Below are 22,680 nucleotides of genomic sequence, written 5' to 3' on the forward strand. Positions count from 1 at the left end.
ATGGTCCTGTGGCCATGCAATTCCTGTTTAACACGGAGAGAGGCCTACCTAACACATGCCAGGGGGCACTCCTGCTTCCCACTCCCAATTTTTCCACTTTGTTCTCTCTAAAATGAGTATTTGCCAAAACTAGAAGTAAATCCCATGGTTTTCAGGAGAAGCAGGTAAATGCTGTTATGGGCATTGGTCTTTCACCTCTTCAGTGTATGGTGGCCTTTTAATGGCAAAGCTTGTGCATCACTGCACAGACCTACCACAGAGAGAATAATGTGGTTTGAAAAAGGCCTGGAAAGATTTCCCTTTCAGTTGCATGATTGTCTTGTATTGTCTTTCAACTGGCTTGAGCAAGTTGGGTTCAAAAAATATAATTAGGATAATTATAATTGGCCATTGATTGCTTTTTCATGCTTTCAAAGCCATATTTGAATTCCTCAGACAATAGAAATAGCCCAATCTTGTGGTAGTCATTGCTGATGTACAGGTAGTGCTAACAAATTAACACATCTTATCTTGGTAGGATCAGAGTGACAGTTGATGGGGAGTTTCTGCATTATATTTTTCCTCTTCAATTTCTGGACTCTCCTGAATGGGATTCACTGAGGCCCACAGAAGAGGGAATTTTCCAGGTAAAATTTAAGGGGTTTGGGAAGTCCTCTTTTTCTGTTAGACTGTGCCTTGTTACAACAAACAGGGGTTTTCTAAAAACCAGTCTGGGAGGTTAATCTGGGAGGTAGGCTCTGTTGGCATTCTCTGCTGCGCTGATATTCAGCCCTGAGAAGCCAGGTTTCCTCAGGGTGGGAAGAAGCTGGTGCTGAAGAGGTTTCCCAGTGGGAGAGGAGCCAGGGGAGGACGTGCCTGGGCCACAGCCTGGCACGGGTCACAGCACAGGACACGGTGTCAGCTGCGTTGTCCCCGCGCTGCTGTCACTCGCCTGACACGCTGGCTCCCGTCCCTGCTGGATCTGATGTCTGCTGTCACGAGAACAAATGGCATTTGTTGAGAGCTTTCTTTAGACCTGCCTTTTCAGCTGAGGCTGCCAAGAGTGGAGCAGGGAATGCAAGGCTGAATCAGGGGCATCCATGTGGCACTGAACAAGGCATGCCATGTGGGCACAGGCATATTGCCAGTGAGGTTAACTAGATGTGATCACTTACTCCATAGCTAGTCACCTTTCTCATTTGTCTTTTGCATGCAGTAACCTCCCACACAGAATCACAGAATAATGAGATTGGAAGAGACCTCTAAGATTGATTTAACCGAGCCAGAGACCTCCCAGGGCTCTCTGGCTCGGTTAAAAGTCTCTAATTGCAGTAGACAGGTTCTACTGGGAGAGGGGGTGCCTTCTGAGCAAGGGCAGCACTGCCTTGTCACCTGGCTGTTCAATTCTCTCTTCCCCAGGTAACGCTCACAGCAGAGACAGACTGTCGGTACGTGGCCTGGAGGAGAAAGAAGCTCTACCTGCTGTTCGCCAAGCACCGCTTCATCTCCCGCCTCTTCTCCATCCTGATCGGGAGCGACATCGCCGAGAAGCTGTACGCACTCAACGACCGGGTGCACGTGGGCCAGGGCTTCAGGTACGACATCCGCCTGCCCAACTTCTACCACGTGGCGCTGCCGGAGCCGCCCCCGGTGCTGCCGCCGCCGCGCCCGCACCGCCTGCAGCGGGGCTCGCCGCGCCGCCCGCCCGCCAACTGCGGCTCCCTCCTCGCCCCCTCCTAGGCAGGGACACCCTGCCCCAGGCACTCCTCACAGCGCTGGAGGGAAACGGGAGCTGGCGGAGCAGAGGGGCAGAGAGACGGAAGCAGACGAAGCCAAATTTGACTGACAAGTGCCATTAACTGTTATAAGCAGAAAAGCTGTCCATTTTTTTAAAAGGCTGCAGAGTTCACAGGTTGGGCTAGTTGCTGCCGGGGTGGAGTTCTAACATTTTGTTATTGTAATCACCTGTCGTTGTCATTAACTACCTGTCGTTGATGGTTAAGAATTCCCCCTTTTGTCGAGTGGTACCCTGCTGCTTCCTGGAGGATGGCACCCAGACGGAAGGTGAAGAGGAGGAGACCTCGGAGTTGGCATGGAAATGACATCCAGCATGGAGCCAGCATGCAACGGGAGAAGCCCCTCACCAAACCTAACCAAAAACCCCTAAAAACAACGAGCCAACACAAAACTGACGAATCAAAATGATGACTAGACGTGAGGAACAATCCAGTATCTGCTAAGATCCTTTTTCCCATCACCCTAACGACAAAAGGTGTCGGCTAGATAGAGCACCTCGAATGTTGAATCAGAAAGTGGGGAGTCTCTTGATGCTCTCACGGGGATGGGAACCGCAGCTCTGCCCACAGACCAGTGGACAAAGCTGCACTCTTCCACTCTTCCTCCTCCTTGGGGTCACTCCTGGGAGCAGCAGCTGAGTGAGCATGGACCCCTCGGTTCTCCTCTGCCTGAGAAAGGTCTCCTGCCCATGTTTGGTGTTTATTTCATTAACTGGAGTAGGTTGATTTCTTTATCTCAAGCCAGCGGGTTGGCTTCTGCATTTTGACTGTCTGTGCAATATGTTTATTTTCTGTTGATACTCCTTCATCTCTTTTGGAGTAGAACAAATCATAACAGTACGAGGTCTTATTGCAATTGTGCTGGCCTCTCTGGTGGCGTGTTGTTTTTTTGTATTGTTTTGTTTTTAAAGCAAGCCCATGGAATTTGTAACTATAATTTCCTCAAAAAATTTTGTCACAATGAAGTATGGTCAGAATAGTCAATGAAAACAACAAAGTCATCTTCAAAATATAGCAACTGGTTTATAATGTTCTTTTTTATGCCATGTGAACATTCTCTCAATTTACATGAATAATGTTGCAGAAAAAAAGACTAAGGAACGATTGCATTGAGTTTGTTTCTTAAAGAAATGAAAGATACTGAAATGCACAGCAAGATGGTTAAAAACCCAAACAAAACAACAAATTGTGTCCCATGAGTAATTGGTTTCTCTCTGACTGTCCTTAAGAGGTAATACGTGAAAACAAATACAAGTGTCATTGCTGGCATTAGAAAAATGCAAGAGCTGTGACTGCTGCAAACACAGCTTAGGGAAATGTTGTGTAGCATTTCTGATGGAATGTGATGCTATAGGACCTGGGGTTCTGCAGTGTCAGTGCCCTTTGTGACATGTACAATAAATAACGTTAATCAATCTACTGCCAAACCATTGGAGTTTGTTTTATAATATTCCTTTTAACTATGTTGGGAAGAGACTAAAACAGCTGCAGCAATAAATACAATTTTTAACTGACACGTTGTTTAGCTTCCAGAGTCACTTTTCTGTGCCTATGAAACTCTTGATTCAAAACATGTTCTCTCCCTAATTCTGTGGTGGTTTAAAGGCATAAGGGAGCCTCAGATTGCACTTCAGTAGGAGGGAGTTCGTTCCGACCCTCAGGGTCACTGTGCCTTTGAAGAGAAGTGTCCAAATGTCTTTGCGAACTCACCTTCCTGCTGCTCTGCTTGATGCCTGCCAGTAATCAAAAAGTAAGAAGTATTACTATTTTATGAGAATGGATTGCTGCTTGATATGTCTGGAAGTAGATAATATTTTTAATATTTTAAAATTGCTGGCTTGTTTGGTAGGATGACAACCCCTGTGTGCTTCTCTATGTGTGGGTGTACATGTAAGTTCAGATCTTGTGAGTTGTTTCTGGAGGACTTAAAATGATGATACAATCTTACACTTGAAGGATACTCATGCTGTATGTATAAAAAAGCCATTAGGAGTGACGTGAAACACGACCTGTTTGAAGGACATTTAGTGTAGAGCAGATAAGATTGTACAAGTTTTGCTTTTAGCTTTATGTTGCTTCCTCTGAGAGGAAAACCAGCCAAACATAAATACCCCAGAATGCAATGTGATAATCCCCAAATCATTCCCATAACCCTTCCAGGCAATGTATTCTGTTTGTACTGTTTAATGCATAAAGTCCCTGAGACACAGAGCTACTTTGTCTTGGCCGAAAGAGAATTGGAAAAAATGCAAACCGTTCACTGATGGCTTTTAATGACCTGTTCAGATGATAACTAAGGCCCAAAGTGCCAGAGGCTGGCAGCATGTAGTAAGGATGTACATCTGTGTAACAGTCTACAAACATAAAAATATTTTAAATGCATAAAAGAGATCCTATTCTAGACTTAGGTGTAATAGAAATAATTTATTAGTGTTCTCCTTGGTTTTCTTGGATATTTTTGTTTGACCTATTTATTAAAGAAAAGTTGTTTTTACTAAATTCTGACCCTGCTGAAGTTAATTAGCTTGATCATCTTCACCTTAAAATAAGACAAAGGAGTCTTACCCAGTTTCTATGTCAAGATTATGTATTCTATTTAAGCTGTAGCATACTGCTTAGAAAGATACTGGGGAATGATGGGTGCTTCATGACATACTTTGATAATTTTTTCTTTTTTGTGACTGTTGTATGCCTTGGTTTCTGTCACACTTTCCAAACACAATCCTCTGTGATGCTTTTCTCTGCTGGAATTGGTTACTGTCAGAAATCTCTACCAGGACACGTCTGAGCCAATATGTGAACACACTCTTAGCTAATCTTGTTTAGGTGTTGCTACTGTGCTTTCTGAGCTTTGAGTCATTTTTAAAAAATTGTTTCTAGTTTTCCAGCATCTGTTTGAGACATGACTAGCAGAACATTTGAGCTGGAAAAATCAGCTATAAAATAGATGTCTACAATAATATAAGTACACACAAAAGGGCTGGAAGCAAGACAGAAGTTCTCTCTACCTCTGTTTTTATTTTAATCTGGACAGTACTTCTAAAACATACAGTGAAATATGCTCTGGAATGCGACTCATAAAGCAGTGTTTTGGGAGGGCTGTATAGTCTCCCTAAATGAAGACATGCTCAGGATGATGACAGTGAAATTAGACAAGTTTTGTGAGCTCATAAACACCCAGTCATCAGAGAGTTGAGGTTGCTCAGCCTGGAGAAGAGAAGGCTCCAGGTGACATTTTATTGCTGCCTTTCAGTACTTAAAGGGTCTGTAAGAAAGATGAGGACAGACTTTTTATAGCAGAGCCTCTTGTGATAGGACAAGGGGTAGTGGCTTTAAATTCATTAATATATTTAAGGATATATTTAGATATAAGGAGGAATTTTATTATTATTATGAGTGTGATGAAACACTGAAACAGGCTGTCCAGAGAGATGGTGGATGCCTGGTCCTTGGAAACATTCAAATTGGATGGAACTCTGGGCAACTTGATCTATTTGAAGATATCCTCACTTATTCAAGGGGATTGGGCAAGATGGCCTTTAAAGGTCCCTTCCAACCCAGACCATTCTATGATTCTAGGATTATTTATAGCTTAATAAATATTTTCAGCTAGATGAAGTTCTGACTTGAGCATCATCCAATTTATGCCCGTGTTACAGCTCAGAAATAATTTAGTGACATGACCAGATTCCTTCATAATTGGTTTAAACAAGTGGGCACTTGAGTCCCTGCTGCTATCAGTGAGTTCTTTTCTTGATCCTGCAGTGATTCCCCTTTACTCACATTTTACATTTTTACCAGTTACATGACCTTCTGTGGAGTTATGTCTACATTTATATGCTGCTATAGGTAAGAGTGGCAGAACCTGTGCACGTGATGATGTGGTCATTCACATTTGTGCACATGATGTGGTCATTCATCAGTTGATTTTTATAAATTTTTGTAATTATGTGGACATCATGTTGGAATTGCCCTCACAGCCTGCAGAAGGATTCAAATTTGTATAAGGTAAGAAACTATGGCCTAGGACAGTCCAAAACAGAGGGGGAGGAGGAGTAGAAGAAGAGACAACAAAATTTCATACAAATTTTATCCAAGAGAGGTTTATTTCAAATTGGACTTCTGGCTAATTAGTTTGTTGGGTGCAGCAATATGTAGTTAGAGCTTCAAAGTAAGTCTTGCCTACTAAGGGGAATGGGACTGACCCTGCAATTCTTTCATTGTGTAGTACTTTTTAACTACTAATAGTGTAAGTACAGGTAACAGGTTCCATCTACAGAAACTATGGAATAACCAGAGGATACAGCCCAATGTGCTGTTGTAGCTAATACACTATGCAAGGCAAATTTAAAGTGCTTAAAGAAACAGGTTATTTTATTCAGCTGCCTGTGATAAGAGAGGCTGTGCTTTGTGGCTGAGGAGGAGCCATCCAGGATCTGTTTTCAGGAACTATTTTCCTTGCAACAAAGCAAATTATACACATAGAGATATGAGCTCTCCTAAGATTTAACTGGGGAAGCTGAATTCATGCTTGGATGATATTGCACAGATTTTCCATACCACAAAAAAGACATATGCTTGTAGTAATTAAAAAATATGTTGATGCTACATTTTCAGGAAAAAAAGTGCTCTACAGATTTTGCTTATTGTGAGTGTTAAATATAAGATATATTTGGTCTCAGTGTACATGAAGTATTAAAACACAATATTGTGTTGCTCATATGATCTGATATTGCAAACCATGTGTTGAAAGTGAAACAAATCTGCAGCTCTTTATATAGAAGAAAACTATTTGAATTGGAAAGAAAAAATAATATCTATTTGCTGAATTCAGACATGATCAGAGTAATATTTTTCTTTCTATTCCTGTAATAATTGAATGCATATTTTTCCTCCCTAGCTGTTACTGCAGAACAGGTTTTTTTAACTATACAACAAATTAAATACTATATTATACTGATTTGTTAATCCCTGTTGAAAATGCTTACCTTATTTACATTAATATTCATTAAAACATAATAAGTTCAGGGCTTGTAAGGAAAAACACCCTTTCTTTCTGTCTAATTCAGATTAACTTTCCTTTCTTTTAGACCTTTTTATCCCATCAGTTTCAACTTGCTGTAATTCTGCTTCTGTGGGAATGAAAAGATGCATTGAACTTGACATGTAAATGAAGCCACCTCATGGTGATGAATCAAACCATGTAGGTGGAGCTTCATCAGCAGGAGTGTGTAGGAGAAAGGCAGCACAAGCATGTCATCACTCAGCTCTAGATTTTTGGGGTTGTGTCCCAAACCATGGCTGGCAATGCCCTCCTAGAGGGTCATGTGGCAGAGGGTTCTGCCAGCAAAAGGTTTGGACCCAAACCATCTTTCTGCAAGCTACAGGTGTTGTTAAACCCTGCTCTGGAGTGGGAAAAAAAAATGGGACTTTCCAAAAACCTTGTGAGAGCAGAGGGATTTTATAGCAGTTATTCTTCTGCTGTGGATTCACAGGCAGTATTTCTTAAGTTGTCAGTTGAACTGCAGCTCCTAATTTGAGGGATCAGTGGTGTATTGTAGGAACAGGACTCTTTCACTACCTGAGTGGGATTTTGAAGACAAATGGTGATAAAAGATAGATGACCAAGAACTACGACATCAAAGTCATATAAATAATCAACTGCAATAAAATAGTGGTGATAAATAACTAATGGTGATAAATAAACTATTTCAGCAGTGAATCCCATACTTTTCATTGTATCCACTAGTGACTCTCCACCTAAACTTGTCTAAATCTGGGGGATATAATAATTTTCTGGGAGTAAAAGGGACATTAGGCCAAGAAAGACACTGAGGCAAAAATCCCATCTAATGGATAAATGCTCTAATCATGTAACTGTACAGAAGTGGGCAGCACCATCCCCTTCTACAGAAACTGCCCCTCAGGCAAGCATCAAAGCATCTCAGGTCAGGGAAAGGAGGGGAGCAGGTTCCTGATCCCAAGCAGCCTGCAGGAGTCTGGGCTCAGTGCGGATGAAGCACACACATCTCTTTAATATTTCCCTGTGTGGGTTTTAGGATGAATGCAGGACAATCCAGATACCCAATGCTGCACTTGGACTTGCTGTGTCCAGCTGTAGGACAGGAGTGTGATACTGGCAGGTAAGATTTGGGATGAGTTTAAAACGCATTAGATATGAACCTGTACCTTCCCATATGTGCTCTCTCACACTGAGTGAGTAAAAAACAGCTTAATCCATAACAAAAGTGAGGCAAGCCAGTTCACATCTGCCAGGATACCCAAGGCTGGGTACCAGCAGTTCCTACAGAACAGCTGTTGTGCAGGAATTCCTCCCTGCTGTGCTTTGGTCATCTCACTCTCTCACACTGAAATCTTTAAAGCTTTTATGGAATCCACTTCTAGTAGCTATTCCATTTTACTAAGAGAGAAAATATCCCGAGTACTTATTTTGAATATGAAGCAAAACTGTCCTGTTTTCATTTACAGAAAAGTTGAGTCCTCTCAAATGATACTTTGAAGCAGATCTCACTAGTGAGGGGAATGAAGTGCTTCTTAAAAACAGTCAGATATCCAGCACTCTGCTCTATTTATCACTGAGTCTCCATTTTATTGTTTAATTACAGCTTTTAAAAAATACAGTGTTCTTACAGGGAATATGTTCATTATTTAAAGAATTAATGAGTAAGTACTTATAGAAAAAATACAGGAAATACTGCTACATAAAATATTTTTACATTGGTTTTAATTTTACAAACTGTTAGTATCTTTTTGTTAACTATATTGATTGCCATTTTAGTTCCAAAAGTGCTTTTTACAGTGATCTATGTACTTCAGCTACATGCAAAAGCAATAATCACATATAAATGTATGTATATTGCAGTCTGTATCCCTGCTTTTTACCCTATATAATAGGGTTTTGTTAGTTGATTTTTTCTTTACAGAACGAAGAATTATAATAAACATCATTCAGCAGACTGGTCTTATTTATTCATTGGAATTAGAAGAAAATATATTAAAAAAAGAAATCTGTGTTTGTCTTTACTCTTAAAGATCAGGGTAGCAAGGAGCAGTTGATAGTCCTTTACAATATGCACAGTTTATTAAATTTAAACAAGTTATCTCTTTCCATTTCAAAGTTCTTCTGAGCTAATATGGTTCTCTTTTCTTTCCCCTCACTGTGGAGTATCTTCACTATCAAATCATCTATGCTTTCTCTGTCACTTGTTAAAGTAATTCCTTACACTCATGTTCAGCCTCCCCCTATTTCTCTTTTGTCATTGTTCCTTAAGTTTTTATGTTAGGTTTTTTATTTTATTTTTTTAGTTATGTCTGTCTAGAGATGTTAAACACTTGTTATTTAGTTCTTTTTCATATCTTTATGTAAAATTCGAAATCCTTATCAATAATTTCTAAAATTCCTAGAAAATGGTTGATAGTGATACCAATATGCAACACCCTGAAGGTTCAATCTTAGCCTTTGCTTCTCAAAACCAGCCACAGCAGATATTAAAATGCACAGCTAAAAAAGGATCAACGCTGTAGCAAAACATAATTTGTCACTGTACCAACACCCAAAAGCATGCATACATTTGTACTCTGACAATATCTGTGGTTCTTTTGGTCTATACAGACACAGGCTCACACAAATTCATAGGGATCTCTGCAGAGACAATGTTGAGAGCTGCAGCTGAATTGCATTCACTTCAGGATTAATGCAGACTTTTCTCCATGATTGTTTTGAACTTTATTTGTGCGTGGAAGTTGTCCAAAAAAGGAACAGAAAAATCACAGCCAGCTCACCCAGTGCTGCCAAATCTGCTGTAGTGAGGACCCCTAAAAATGGGCTGTCCCCCAGGGAGGGGACAGATGCAATGCAAAAGCATGGCTCCAACTTGTCTTCCAATTTTGCCTCACGTTAACAGAGAGCAAAGTGTCAATAACTATTTGAGCTCCAGGCAATGTGGTCAGACTCCATATTTGGTATTCCTCTACTTGCAGAAAGGAGCAAAGCCCCTGGGACAGGCTCCCATTATTCCCCAATGCCATTAGCAAACTGTCCTGGCAGGGCAGTGACAAGTGTGCCATGGCTCTGCTTTAGGAAATCCAACCTGGTTTATATCAGCTCTCCTGTTTTTTGGGGGGAACCATGTGATTTAGGTGGAGCTAGAGCAAGCACAGCAGGCCCTTCTATCAAGTCCCAGAAAAATCACAAGCAGTTCATAGAAACTGTTCACTGTGCAATTTCAAATAATGAACATACAAAATAAAGTGTCAGCAGGGAGCTGCTCGTGCATAATTTGGGAACAGGGATAATTGTTCAGTGTGATTGAATAAATTGTTTACAGCACACAGTTTAGATAACTTTAATGGCAAACAATTTTGCTCTGTCCTTATACCTCAGGATCATGTACCCTTTAGATAAACATCTACATCAACCATCTGTTGAACTTTGAATACTTTGATTATTTTAGAAAATGGTTGGCTTCTGGCTCTAAGCTGGCCACAATCAGTTACTATACTATTAGTCAGATACCTGGAAGCCCTGGGATGTGGTGTTTCATATCTTGGATTCAAACAAGAATTGTATTAACAGGAGACACACTTCCTGCAGGTCTTGCATTGGAAGAATTGCCTGACTATACATCAGAAAGTGTCTGTCAGAGGGGCTGAGGTAAACATGCACTGGAATGCACATACTCCTGTTAAATAAATCTCCAGAATACTTAAGAGCTGAGAGAGTATTTGTCATTCACAATCTCTTCCATACAAACTTCCTTCCCATAAAACTTAATTCTTGAGTATGCTTTCAGGAAAAAGACAAATAAATAAATTTTCTGCAGAAAATGTGTGTGATTTTTCAGTTATACAGCACAAAATTTCAGCAGGTGGGATGGGATTTGCTGGTGTATTTCATCCCACTCCAGACAGTTGTCAAATACACCCAGGATGAATTGCTTTCTAAAGGAGCCCACTTACAGACCCTATGGAGGGAATTTAAAAGATTAGTTTAGAGTAGATGCTGAGTACGCTTCCTGAAACTATAAATGGAAACATTTCATAGATCTTGCCATTGTCTGAAAATAGCCCTGTCAGCCTGGCACATCTGGGATCCTGAATACAAAGCATTTGTTCTCTTTAATGAAAACTTTGCCTAAAAAAGGCTGTGACATTGGGCTCTCATTTGGAAGAGGCACGGTGCTTGCAGTGTCACAAAAAGTTTCTTCCTCATCTGCTTAATAAAGTTTTCCTTTAAGTTTATCTAAACTAAGCTGAGAGACAGGAGGGGAAGGTTCAGGTCTCAGCTGTGCCTCTGAACTCCTGCCTGCCCTCTTCTGAGGTCCAACACCTTCCTGCATTATCAGCAGGATGACATTTTCCCAGGAATACAGAGGAAAAGGCAGGCACCAAGAGATTAAAGTACACTCTTGAGGATCACAAAGCTGGCTGCTGGATATAAGGAACAAGACTAAGCAATTTGCAACACCCATGTGACATTTTCTACTGTGGACTATTATTGTGAAAATAACTGTATGATTGGAGAAAGTACTTAAGCTATCAAGAATCTAATAGCAGAAGAAGGGGAAGAAGGCTGCATCAATGAATAGCTAACAAACTGCATCAATTCAACACAAATCTCCAAAAATTGGTCTGTCTATCCAAAGCAAATTCCTCATTCTGTGTAAATGCAAACAGTTTTATTTCTTACCTCTGCCAGATTATTTTGTATTTGCAGACTTCAAAGGACCCGCAGCTTGTTGACAAAGATAGGTTAAAACAGTCGTTATAGAAATTTAGCAGTAGGACATAAATTTAATTAAACCAGCCCACTCTCCTACAGTACATGAGACCTTATTTTAAGGAGATAAATTCTACTTAGTACTTTTTACTTAGAGAATGTTTGTTATCTGTATAAGTATAGGTAATGTTATCTAATATTATCTGTAAAACTAAAGGCCAATAATCTATTATATTAATGCCAGTGTTTTCTCTGTTAGGGAAGTTTTTCTTCCATGCACAGGTGCACACCACAGCCCAAAACTAGAGTCTGTCAGAGTCATGTCTGTGTGCTCCACCTACTTATGGTCCTCCTGGAGAGACAGGATACAGGGGCATCTCTTTGCTCCTCTCCCATTTCCCTCTTCCTGCTGACAGCTGTACTGGTGGATGCCACCACCTCCATGTAATCTTGGTTTTTACTGCCCTGCTGCAGAGGGGAAATGGCATTTAATCATGAATATACATGAAGATCCCAAGAGACTAGCTGCAATCAGGACAAAGCTCTACACTGTCACATGGCTGCAAATATTATTAGTTTGTTGCCAAGCTTTTTTAACAAACTTTTTTTTTCTTTTTGCATTGGGCTAAGCACACCCTGTTTACCACCAGGGCTTCCCCAAAATTAGAGAATACCTAGGGGGAGATGAGAGAGCGACAAAGACTATAGAAGACACAACCAGTAGAACAAACTGTGCTTCTCCAACACATGATATTCAGTAACATGCTAGAAAAGGCTTACACATCAGTTTGGATTGGGGTAGAAACTCTCTGACAGGCTGCTTTGTGCAGCTTTTGGAAGCTCCCTGGCTTTGCTCCAGCAAGCGTAGCTGAATCCTATCAATCTCAAGCACATGCTAGATGCTATCACTCATGACCATTCCTGTAGCCATGCTACCTGACTCGTTCTTCTACTCTTTTTCCAATTCATTCACTCAGCATAACTCAGGAAAGAGAAGGTACATCCATAAAAATGGCTGGCCAGTCAGAGGAAATGTAGTGCCAAATCAAGTCACTCATAATTATTTCATAATATATTTTTGAAAATCAGATCTTACACAAGGCAACAGGATTCATAAAACCCCTGTTCACATGGCACACATTCCTGAAGAGATCCGGATCTCTTGTCCAAGGTGCAAAACCGAGAATAACTGTGACAAAGGCAGGGTCTCCTCGGGCACATGTGATGTGTACGTGTATAAACTCTTCCTTCAAAAACAAGTTGGGATCCTGTATGCTTCCCAAAAATATTTAAGAATAATGCTGACCATATGCTCTTGGCTGCTGAAAACCCCACTTTGTATCTAGCTCATCAATGTATTGAAAGGATTTTTCTGCCTTGGCAGTCCTCATTTATCAGGTTTTGAGATGGGCTGGAATGCCTTTCACCACCGAATGCCACTCCTCAGCCTCCTGGGGATGAAGGCACGCTCGGTGACTGCTTTGCCCATCCTGTCACACTGGTACAGGACACGGGCAGAGTCGGTGCCAACATGCGGGAACAGACACGTCCTGCTTTGGAATCATGCCGTTTCTGGGAGCTGCCACACGAGCAAACTTGGTGACATTCCTTAAACATCACGCTCGTGACCAGGCAACCACAGCAGGTGCCGAGTTGAGAAGAAAACAGTTTTATAAAGGCTGTTGAGGCTCCTTGACACACCATGTAGGGGCAACGCTGCTTGCCCCAGGTTTAGGGGAGAGTTCAGTTCTTCTAATTTTAACCACACAACAGCTGGGCGGGCTGCCCGGCCGCGGGGCTCTGGCTGCACCTCAGCGCGGCGGCTCTCCTGCTTCAGGCGCCTCGGTTGAGCACTGCCCGGCAGCCACAGCCCCCGGCCCGGGCGGGGGTGCCCGGGCTGATGCTCTGAGGGTTGTGGGGGCCGGGGCGATGCTCTGAGGGTCGCGGGGGCCGCGGCCACTCCCGCCCCTCACGGCGCGCCCTCAGCCCCGGGCCCGGCGGAGGCGCCTGCGCGCTGCGGCCGCTCGGTGCCGGCCCCGCTGGCGCCGCCCGCAGCTCCCGCGGCTCCTCTGCCTATTTTAGTCACAGCCGCGGCTCCGTGCCCGCTGCGGGACCGCCAGCGGTGACGAGCGGCAGCCCTGGGCTGTGGCCGTCCTGCCCGGGCGGCCGGGAAAGTTTTCCGTGGGGCAGGTGAGGGGCGCTCCTGCCGTGCGCCGGCGGCACCGCGGGTGGGGGGCGGCGGGAGCCGGCATCGGAGCGTCCCGGGGCCGGGGGTGCCGCTCCACCGGCGGCGGCAGGAGGGGTGGGCGCCGGGCCCCGCTGTGGAGTCGCCCGGCCAGCGGGGAGAACGCGCGGTCCCGTCCCTGGTGCCTCGCTGCCTTCGGTCGCTCTCCTGTGCCCTGCCCGCGGGGAGGAGGGACGGGTTGCAGCTTTCAAAGTGGCTCTTTTGGGGGGAAAGGGACCAGTTGCTCGACTCTTTTCAATTTTTAAAAATTATTTTCACGATTGTTTGGTACGAAGGGTGGGTTTGGCGTTCGCGCGTCGTGGGCTGAAGCGAAGCTGCGGAGCGCAGAGCGGGGCTGGGCGCCGGCAGCTGCGGGCGGCCCCTGGGCTCGGGGGTGCTCCCCTGGGTTCGGGCGGCCTCTTAATGCCCTTCATTAGGGTTTGTGGGTTTTCCTTGGAGAAGAATTAAGAGTGAACTTAGATTCGTTTCACAGGCAAGCAGCTGTCGCCCAGCTCGGTTGGCTTTTCACCTCTACATCCGTGGGCGCTGCCGGCTGAGGGCACAGCGAGCCCCAAGGCACTCACAGCCCCGGGTCCGCTCCGTGCGGGGATGCGCTGCCGCGGGGGAAGGTGCTCTCACTGTGTGGATGCTTTGTTGACTATGAAGAATGAACACGTTGTTAAATTTTCCCTTGATTAAAGTGACTGAAGAGAGTAACAAATTTCTGTAGTTGCTGACGCATTTAATTGAATGTGACTTGCTGCAAGGAGCATATTGAGCACACTTTCTTATACCGCTTTCCTGTTCGTACCTACTGCATTGTAAAAGAGGAAATTGGTAACTTAAACTGTAATTAACTCAGCTATGCTACCTCTAGTAGCATAGCTGAGTTTGTCTAGTAGTAGTTTGTCTTCTTAGAAGAATTATTGCCTAAAATATCTACGCAGCTTCTGTGCTGTAAGTCCATAGAAAAGTAGTTTAAAGTTCTGCAGGTATAATTAAATTATTTTTTTAATGACTGTGAAGTTATTGAAACGTACTCAAAGTTATAGAAAACATACTCAAGTTATAGAAACATACTCGTATAACTGTAAAGTTATAGAAACATACTCAAGTATTTACTCAAGTATATAGAAACATACTGAAAGATTTAAGAAGCTCACTTGAATGATGTTGACCAGTAAAGCTGTGGGATATGAATAACCTCAATAAAGTGGATTGTGACACAAGTGGGACACTCAGCACTGTCCCACTGTCAGCTTGGCTGACTGGTTCTCAGAGTAGAACCAAATGCTTTACAATTTTCTGCCATGTCTGTCTTCTGTGAATGTTGTTTAGGTATCCATAAAATTCACACTGTTTTCAAAGCCATCTTGGTGTCCAAATATTTGTAGAGTAAGTCTCTTGTGTAAAGCTTTTCAGACGTTTGGTCTATTGTATAAAGCTGTTGTTGAGTATAGCAAAATCCTAGAGTAAGCCCACCTTGTTTATATTCTGAGAATTTCTATTTTCTTACCTAAGATCATCATGTGTTACTTTAACTTTCTATCAAGTTCATGCACAAAAACAATTAACAAGCCTTTTTTTAAACTACACTAGTTTCTGTTAGGTTCAATATTAAAGAGTCAATGGGTTTTTCTTTTTATTTTTATATCCTCTTTTTTCCCTCCTGTTTGAAACAACAAATCAGCTTGAGTTCTCAATCATCTGAATTTTCAAATTCTTGTTTGGTAAATCTAACTCCATATGATGGATATATACTGGATATTTAAAAATGCTCTTTTAATGATTTGCCTTATGCCCCATAAAGCTTTCATTTCAGTGAATGCTGTTTTAACCCAACTTTCCAAAATGTTTTGACTATGTTAGTTGTTTTTTTAATTCCTGATATTAATACATGTCTTTGCATTGAAGATTTAAGCATGTAACTAAGTAGTCTTGTGCTATATTAGTCCTTGGTAAACATAATTAAAGTTTTAAAGGCCTGAATCTGTACTTCCAAATTAATATTTGGCTTTCTGAGGTCACATAAGGCAAAAAATGATAATTGCTTGCTCTTTTGTGGAACTGCAGACTTTCCCCTAATTTTTCAGTATTATTTTGCAACAGTAGGTGCTAGGATTAAAGAATTGATCTAAAAATTACAGTGATGTTGTTTTTTGACATTTTGGATATTTGTCTTTCTGGGGTTACCTGTAGACAAGCACTTTAGGTCACAGCTTGTAGCTCTGCCTGTCTGCCTTCTCTCCTGATCCCCAGAGCAATCTCCTTAGTTGAAATTCAGAGCCCGTGTCTAAGTCTGTCCTTGTGTCATTTTGCAGATAGCATCAATCTATTTCTGTCAGCTGTTTAATACCACCATGATGGAGAAGTTCTCGTTTCTGCTGTTTCCAGTATGTCAGGGGAGCTGTGATTATTGTTTGTGAGTAGCAAGTGAAGATCAAAAGTATTCATGTAAAGACAAAGCTTATAAAAAAGCTGGGCATGGGCAGATTTAGGTTCCTGGGCTCTAATTTAGGCAGTCTAGTAGGTAAGCCTGACCTTTAAAAGTGTTAAATGTCCTCTTACAACTGTGGACACTTTAAATTATTTGATCAACACTTGGAGAAACTCCTTCCCATTATTTCAGTTTATGGCTGGTGATTTGTTGCATCAGTGTCTGGGAGAGCAAGGGGAGCAGTGTTTTGGCTGGGCTGTGAGGAGAATGAGATTGTCAGGTGCTGTATATTTAATTTGGATCATTGGTTTTGCAGTCTTCTAATGTGTGATGCTTCAGAGCTGAGCTGAAAGGGTCAGGTAGCCTCTATTCCCACAGTGGAGCAGTACAAAATTTCGCTGATAAAAAATATCAAGCATCTAGAAGGCTGCCTTGATCTGTAACCAGATGTAGCTGAAACTATTTCTTGCAGCCTCTTCTCATGTTGGGCTTAGAGATTTATGCCTGGTTCTGTATCTGTGTGTGAGTTGGTTGTCTCTACTTGTTCTGTTGGCATTTTAAGTGGTGCCTTTACTGGCACATGACTGGGCAGTGAAAGGCTGAATATAGGTAGAAACTCAGCTGATTATTTTTTTTTTAAGAGATCTAGAGATCCTGCTGTTCTAGTGTAAGGAGTTCATATTGTTTGGAAACAACAGGAGCAGCAGATGAGCTGTGTGTAAGATGAGCACAGACATAGTTATCCAGTTAGCAATTCCCTCCTGTTTATGAGCCCGTTAAAATGCCAGTCCTGCAGCCTCTTGTGGGCTCGGGCTTTGGCTCACTGTGTGAGAGGCTTTGTCAGGACACTGAAACTGCTTTAATGACTCTCTTGATGAACTCGTGTGCAAGAGCTGAAAGAAAGTAGGAGTGTGTTTGGATAGGCCTGATGTTTGCTAACAGTTAAGTGTAGAGTTTATGACAAATCCCCACATTTTAATCTTTGGATAACTAATGTAGAAATGAAAAGAGGAAAGTGATATCTTAAGAAACAAGTGAATTGTGTATTTTGGATTAGATATTTAGGATTAGTTAATTTTTTTTTTCCTTGAAAATCATTTCAAACCAGATATAAATACACTGCATCTGTGCCGGTGTTTGATCCTGCAGGATGCCTCTGCTCATTCTGTAGCATCCCTTGGCTGTGACAGGCTCTGGGCATAGGAGATGAACTGTAAGAGAGAGTTGAGGATTTTTTTCTTACTGCTGCTTTCAGAAGGGGTCTAAAACACTGATTAATTTTGAAAACTGTCCAGCTTGCTTATGCCCTGTATACAATTTGATCACAAGAAAACAATAAAAGGAAGGGATGAAGCAACTCAAATTTATTTCACAGGCCAAGAAACACTTTCAGTTACCAGACATGCTTCAGAGTGCATCCAAGTCTGCTGGAAATTGAGTGTATTAACTGTGACCCAAGATTGTCTGCTGAGCAGATGAATTACATGGCAGTTAGTGATGACACACATCAGGGACGTGCCCTGTCTCTACAGAATTTAATCAAATGCAAATCCTGCTGTATTGTATTTTATGGGGCTTGTTGGCTCAGTGATGAAGTGCATATAGTTCATTAATGAAACTCGAGCCCACCTCCATGTAATTTCTACTGCTGTGGCAGTGAGAGGCCATACAAGCCTTGCTGGAAGCAGGGTTCTCCTGTGCTTGGCAGCAGACATCTCTAGGAGCAGGCGTGTTCCTTCAGCTGAGCCCTGCTCTGGGTTCAGAACACCTTCTGTAGAGCTTGTAGCACTGACTGCAGCTACCCAGAGAGACCAACTTTTAGTATTCTAAAGACAGTGTCCTGAAATCTTCCAGTTTCTGTAGTTTGTTCTTAATAGTAATTTTTTGTTTTGTATTGGGATTTGCCCACAGATACTTTTCCATTTCATTGGGGCAAAAGGTATAGGTGTTATATTTATTATTACAACGACAAAAACATCCTATGTGTGTTTAGATTAGAAATAGTCTTTAGCTGTCTCAATTTCTCCCGTAGTCCCACACACAGACAAGTGTCTTGCAAGCTTTTTCAGACTGTGTAACTAAGTGATCTCCCTAAAAGACTGGCAGCTGATGTAGCAGCCTCTCTGTTTTGGTAGCTATGATTTAAGTGAAAGAGCACTACTGAACTATAGACCTAGCTTACCATTTTAAAGCATTTTTAATATTTTTTCTCATGAATGCTAATGGAAAATATATCTTGGGAAGGGAGAGAATAACCCTAAAATCCAAATGTGTGTCTACTGTGTTTCAGTTTAATGCATAGTGAATGTTTTTCCTCTCCTTGCAGGAGTCTCCAGGATGAATACTACAGCAATGAGCCCACTCACTGTTACTCCACTAGGTTTTGTTCCAGACTTAAAAAATTCCACCCTTGATCCTCTCAATGAGACTGCCTGTGAAAACTGGAAAGAGATTCATCATCTTGTTTTCCACGTGGCAAACATTTGCTTTGCAGTTGGGCTGGTTATTCCAACCACTTTGAACCTTCATATGATTCTCCTGCGAGGCCTGCTCACCATAGGTAGGAGAATTGTTCTGGAGACAGGAATGTGATACAGATGGCTGGGATTGACCATCATGGAGCTGGTCCCTGCAGCTTATAGTGAAATTACTGCCTCTATTAATGGCCATTGTGCTCTGATGAAGGTGGTTTTGGTCTAAGACTGGATCTGTTTTGATCTTATTATACCTTTTTTTAGAAAGATTATATTACTCTTGGCTCTTAAAACTTTCTAGAACTGCAATTTGCAATTTCAAACCTATGAAGATGTCAGCTTGAAAACAAGTGGTCATCATTTATGTCAGATGTAACTGGATGTTTAAAATCCACTTATTTCAAATCAGTTATGGCTGGTCATTAAGACCTTTATTTTAGATTTCAAGTAAGTACTGGGAGTGTGTATTGGCAGGTGCACTGATTTAGTGTCTGAGGTAGGTGAGCTTTTTCTTGAGGGGCTTGCTGTGAGCCCGAGTGTTCTTTTAATCTGGGTTTAAGCCTGTGGCACTTGTGGGTCACCAGCATTATTTCCATTGCTGCTTTAGAAGTGCAGCCTTTCCATGGGGAGTGTATTCTGTGTTCTGATATCAGTTGTGTTTCTTCTGCCACTGTAGGAATCTTGTGACACCAGAATCTGACTTGAGAGGAAAACCTAAATTTGGCGTGCTTGAGACTGAGTGAATGTGGTTCAATTTGTAACATTGCAGTCTCACAGCTATTTCAAAACCTCTGTACCTTGTGTGGGACAAGATCCTTGTGATCAAAGCAGGAATAGTGACTCATTGCAGTGTAAGAAGGATAAATCCCATCCAACAAGAGCATGCTCAAGTATTTTTAAGTGAGTGCTTATTGGCATTATAGTGTGGGTCAATTTTATGATAGAACTGTTTGAATTTACAACACTCTTGCATTTTCTATTTTATAGTTATGGTAGGGTAACTTCTTAAAACACACTGCACTGGTGACCAAGGATCTGAGCATTGCAAGGCTTTTTGTCTTGGCTTTAAAAGCAAAAGGAGCTCTGCACTTGCTGGGCCTGCCATTTTGATCTGTAGGTCTTGTAGTATTTTGAGCAGATAGGGAATCAGAGTTTTGCAAGCTGGGCTGGCAGCAGGGAGCAGATTTACTCAGGGGGCAGAATGAGTAATGAGGCCTGGTTCCTGGGGACCTGTTCCCTTTTTTTGGCCCTGTCCCACCCCTGTGCTGTTCTCTGCAATATTGCTGCTCTTCAGTACATCCAGACTTTATATCCTCCTGTGCTAGCAGTCTAACTATTAAGCAGATCAAGAGTCACTATATTTTGATTTTTCTAATCCATATGTAAGTGCTGCCTCATCAGTTAACAACCCAGACAGACTAGACAGTACTGAGTTCATTAAGTCAAGGTCATTTTCAGGGAGAAGGGGGGTAAGAACACCCATTTAGCACTGTCTCCTTTTTGTCTTTGCAGGAAGCTTAAGGGAAAATATAACTGTGATCTCTCCAGCCATCTGTGTTGGATGGTAGGCTCACAGTTATCTATGAGAGGCTCACAATACATAATCCAATAATACAATATTTGATAAATATTGTCTTTGTAGGCTGAAAATGGAATCCCTATTCATACACGATGCCTTGTCTTTTAGAGCAAGTGTCATTCAAAGTAAGGCAACTCAAAAAAGAGTAAGCATTTGGAAATTTTGTCTTTGATGTTACACAGGAGAATTCAAGTTCCTGATGTGACCTTGTCACATAAGCAAAAAAAGTTTCTTTTAATTTTCAAAAATATCTGCATATGACTTTAGGAAGTTTTTATGCAACTCTCCCTTGCTAATTAGACGTGAATGTTAACTTCTAGGCCTTTTTTTGTCTAATTATTGCAATACAATTTTTTTGTGAGCTGCCTGGTTTTCCCCCATCTCTTTTCTACTTCATTTCAGTAACAAATCATCATGGACTGCACCTTTCTGCTTGCCCCTCCTGATCTGAATTACTGGGATTTCAATCAGTATTGCAGTCCAATGTAAAAGGCTGCAGTCTGTCCACCTGCCCTCAGTGCCTGTTTGCAGCATTGCAGTGATTAGCTATTGTGGCATGCCTTCATCCAGAGAGCTTAACTGTATTAAAGTTTGTAGAATAGATTGCTTTTCAGTGTAATTGCACTCAGTGGATGTATTCTTGATGGTTTTCTAGGAATGTTTGTTATTTGGTGAAATCTAACTTCCTCTTTTTTTGTTAATTTTTACAGGATGTGCATTATTCATCATTTGGGCTACACTCTATCGTTGTGCCTTGGACATAATGATCTGGAATTCTGTGTTTTTGGTTGTCAACCTTTTGCATTTCATATACCTTGTGTATAAAAGGAGACCGGTATGTATAACAGATAAATTTCACCAGCACTCTAGGAAAATGCAAGAAAAGGGAGTTTTGCCCATTTTTGCTGGGCAAACCAATGGATTAGTCCACATTTTCAGCAGAATGCTTTTGTGTTTGGTCCAAAGTCACACTCTGGAGACATTCTGGGAGTGTGCAACAACTTGTACCAAAAAAACCCGATAAAACAAAACCTAACTGGAAATAAGATCTTCACCAATTCAACACTGCCTGTGGAAGAAAGCTGCCAGGAAATTAGCTGGCAAGGCAGCATGAAGCTTGACTTCTGTCTTGCCTAGCAGGTAGCTTAAAACAAGCTAGACTGAAATGTTACTAGACAATTGCAGATGTGTAGTAAATATTTCTAGTTCAAATCGCTCTTGAAGGGTTGTCTTACTACTTAAAGGGTAACTTCCTCTTTAGTTACTAAATTTAATTACTAATGCTACTTTTTCAGCCTATTCAATTGATTTATGTCACCATTGAGATGCAGCACCTGTGAAACTGCATTGTACTTCTGCTAAGTGGCCATGGCCATGCTGTCCAGCACACACACAAAATGGCAGTTCTGATAAGGAAGATAGATAAAGGAGAAGCCAGTGAGGCCAGACTCCACCTACTCTGTAGCTGTCCACTATTAAATATCCCATGCAGGAACTCTGGTTTCTAATATGGGATTAATTTATTTGCAGTCTTTTCCCTCAACCAAATTAGCATGCTCTACTTCCCTTCAAACCCCCACCAATTAAGCCTTTTTAATAAATCATGAGGCTTCTAATCTTTTGTCAAATGGGACAGGAAATCACCACCAAAGTCAGAAATTATTGCAAAATGGAGTGCTCAGCTGAGAGAAACCCATTTCCCTGGGAAACCTTTCATTTTACCTGTATTTTAAAAGTGAATTGTGGCATCCTTAATAGGTAATGGTCCTTGAGTTTGTACCTCTCCAACCCTTTCCAAAAATCTAAATAAAATGTTATTGGTGAGTGAAAAAGCATCCTGGGAGGATGATGTGCTGGTTTGGGCTTGAGTGAAAAAAGCAACCAAACAAAAAAATCACCCTGCAATGTGTAAATCAATACTGAATGAAGAAGGAAATACATTATTTTGTAATTACAGTTGTCTACTAAAAGCTGTGTTGGCACAGATTGGGGTACTTTGTGCATTATGGTATAGGTTTCATCCTATTGAAGAGGCAGCTATTTTCACTAAATCCTCTAAAAAATTTCTTAGCAGAATTATTTGTAGGAGTTAGGTCAAATGATAGAAGTGATTGAAGTACTCTGTGGGTGGATACAAAAAGAAGGATTTTTGTGAGAATATGAAACTCAACTGATAAACTCAGTCACCAAAGTTGGTAAAAAATTGCATCTAAGAGGGGGAGGCCTGGAGCACCTTCCTTTAACTTTGCTTTCTCTCTCTGTAGCCCTTGCCCAGTGTCAGAGTAACCACAGCAGGACTGGGGTGTTTGGCTCTCCCATAAACTCTGCACTGCTCTCACTCTGGCAGGCAACCACAGCGTGTAAAAGGAGGCTAAAGGTTAAATTGCATCTGTCTACAACAAGCTGATAAATTGAGTACATGTGTTACAAAAGGAAGAGGCTCTACCTACAG

General features: G+C 41.8%; 1 protein-coding gene across 1 annotated transcript in view; it reads left to right on the plus strand.

Moving 5' to 3' along the window:
- BVES (blood vessel epicardial substance) overlaps nucleotides 1–22,680 on the plus strand; it is a 49,889-nt gene that overhangs the window by 12,362 nt on the left and 14,847 nt on the right. The window contains 5 exon segments of the mRNA XM_058020575.1: nucleotides 518–626; nucleotides 1,399–1,551; nucleotides 1,553–1,574; nucleotides 18,502–18,735; nucleotides 20,939–21,063. Coding sequence (XP_057876558.1) covers nucleotides 518–626; nucleotides 1,399–1,551; nucleotides 1,553–1,574; nucleotides 18,502–18,735; nucleotides 20,939–21,063 — 643 coding nt within the window.

This window comes from Melospiza georgiana, chromosome 3 (genome assembly GCF_028018845.1).
Source record: "Melospiza georgiana isolate bMelGeo1 chromosome 3, bMelGeo1.pri, whole genome shotgun sequence".
Classification (NCBI taxonomy): Eukaryota; Metazoa; Chordata; class Aves; order Passeriformes; family Passerellidae; genus Melospiza; species Melospiza georgiana.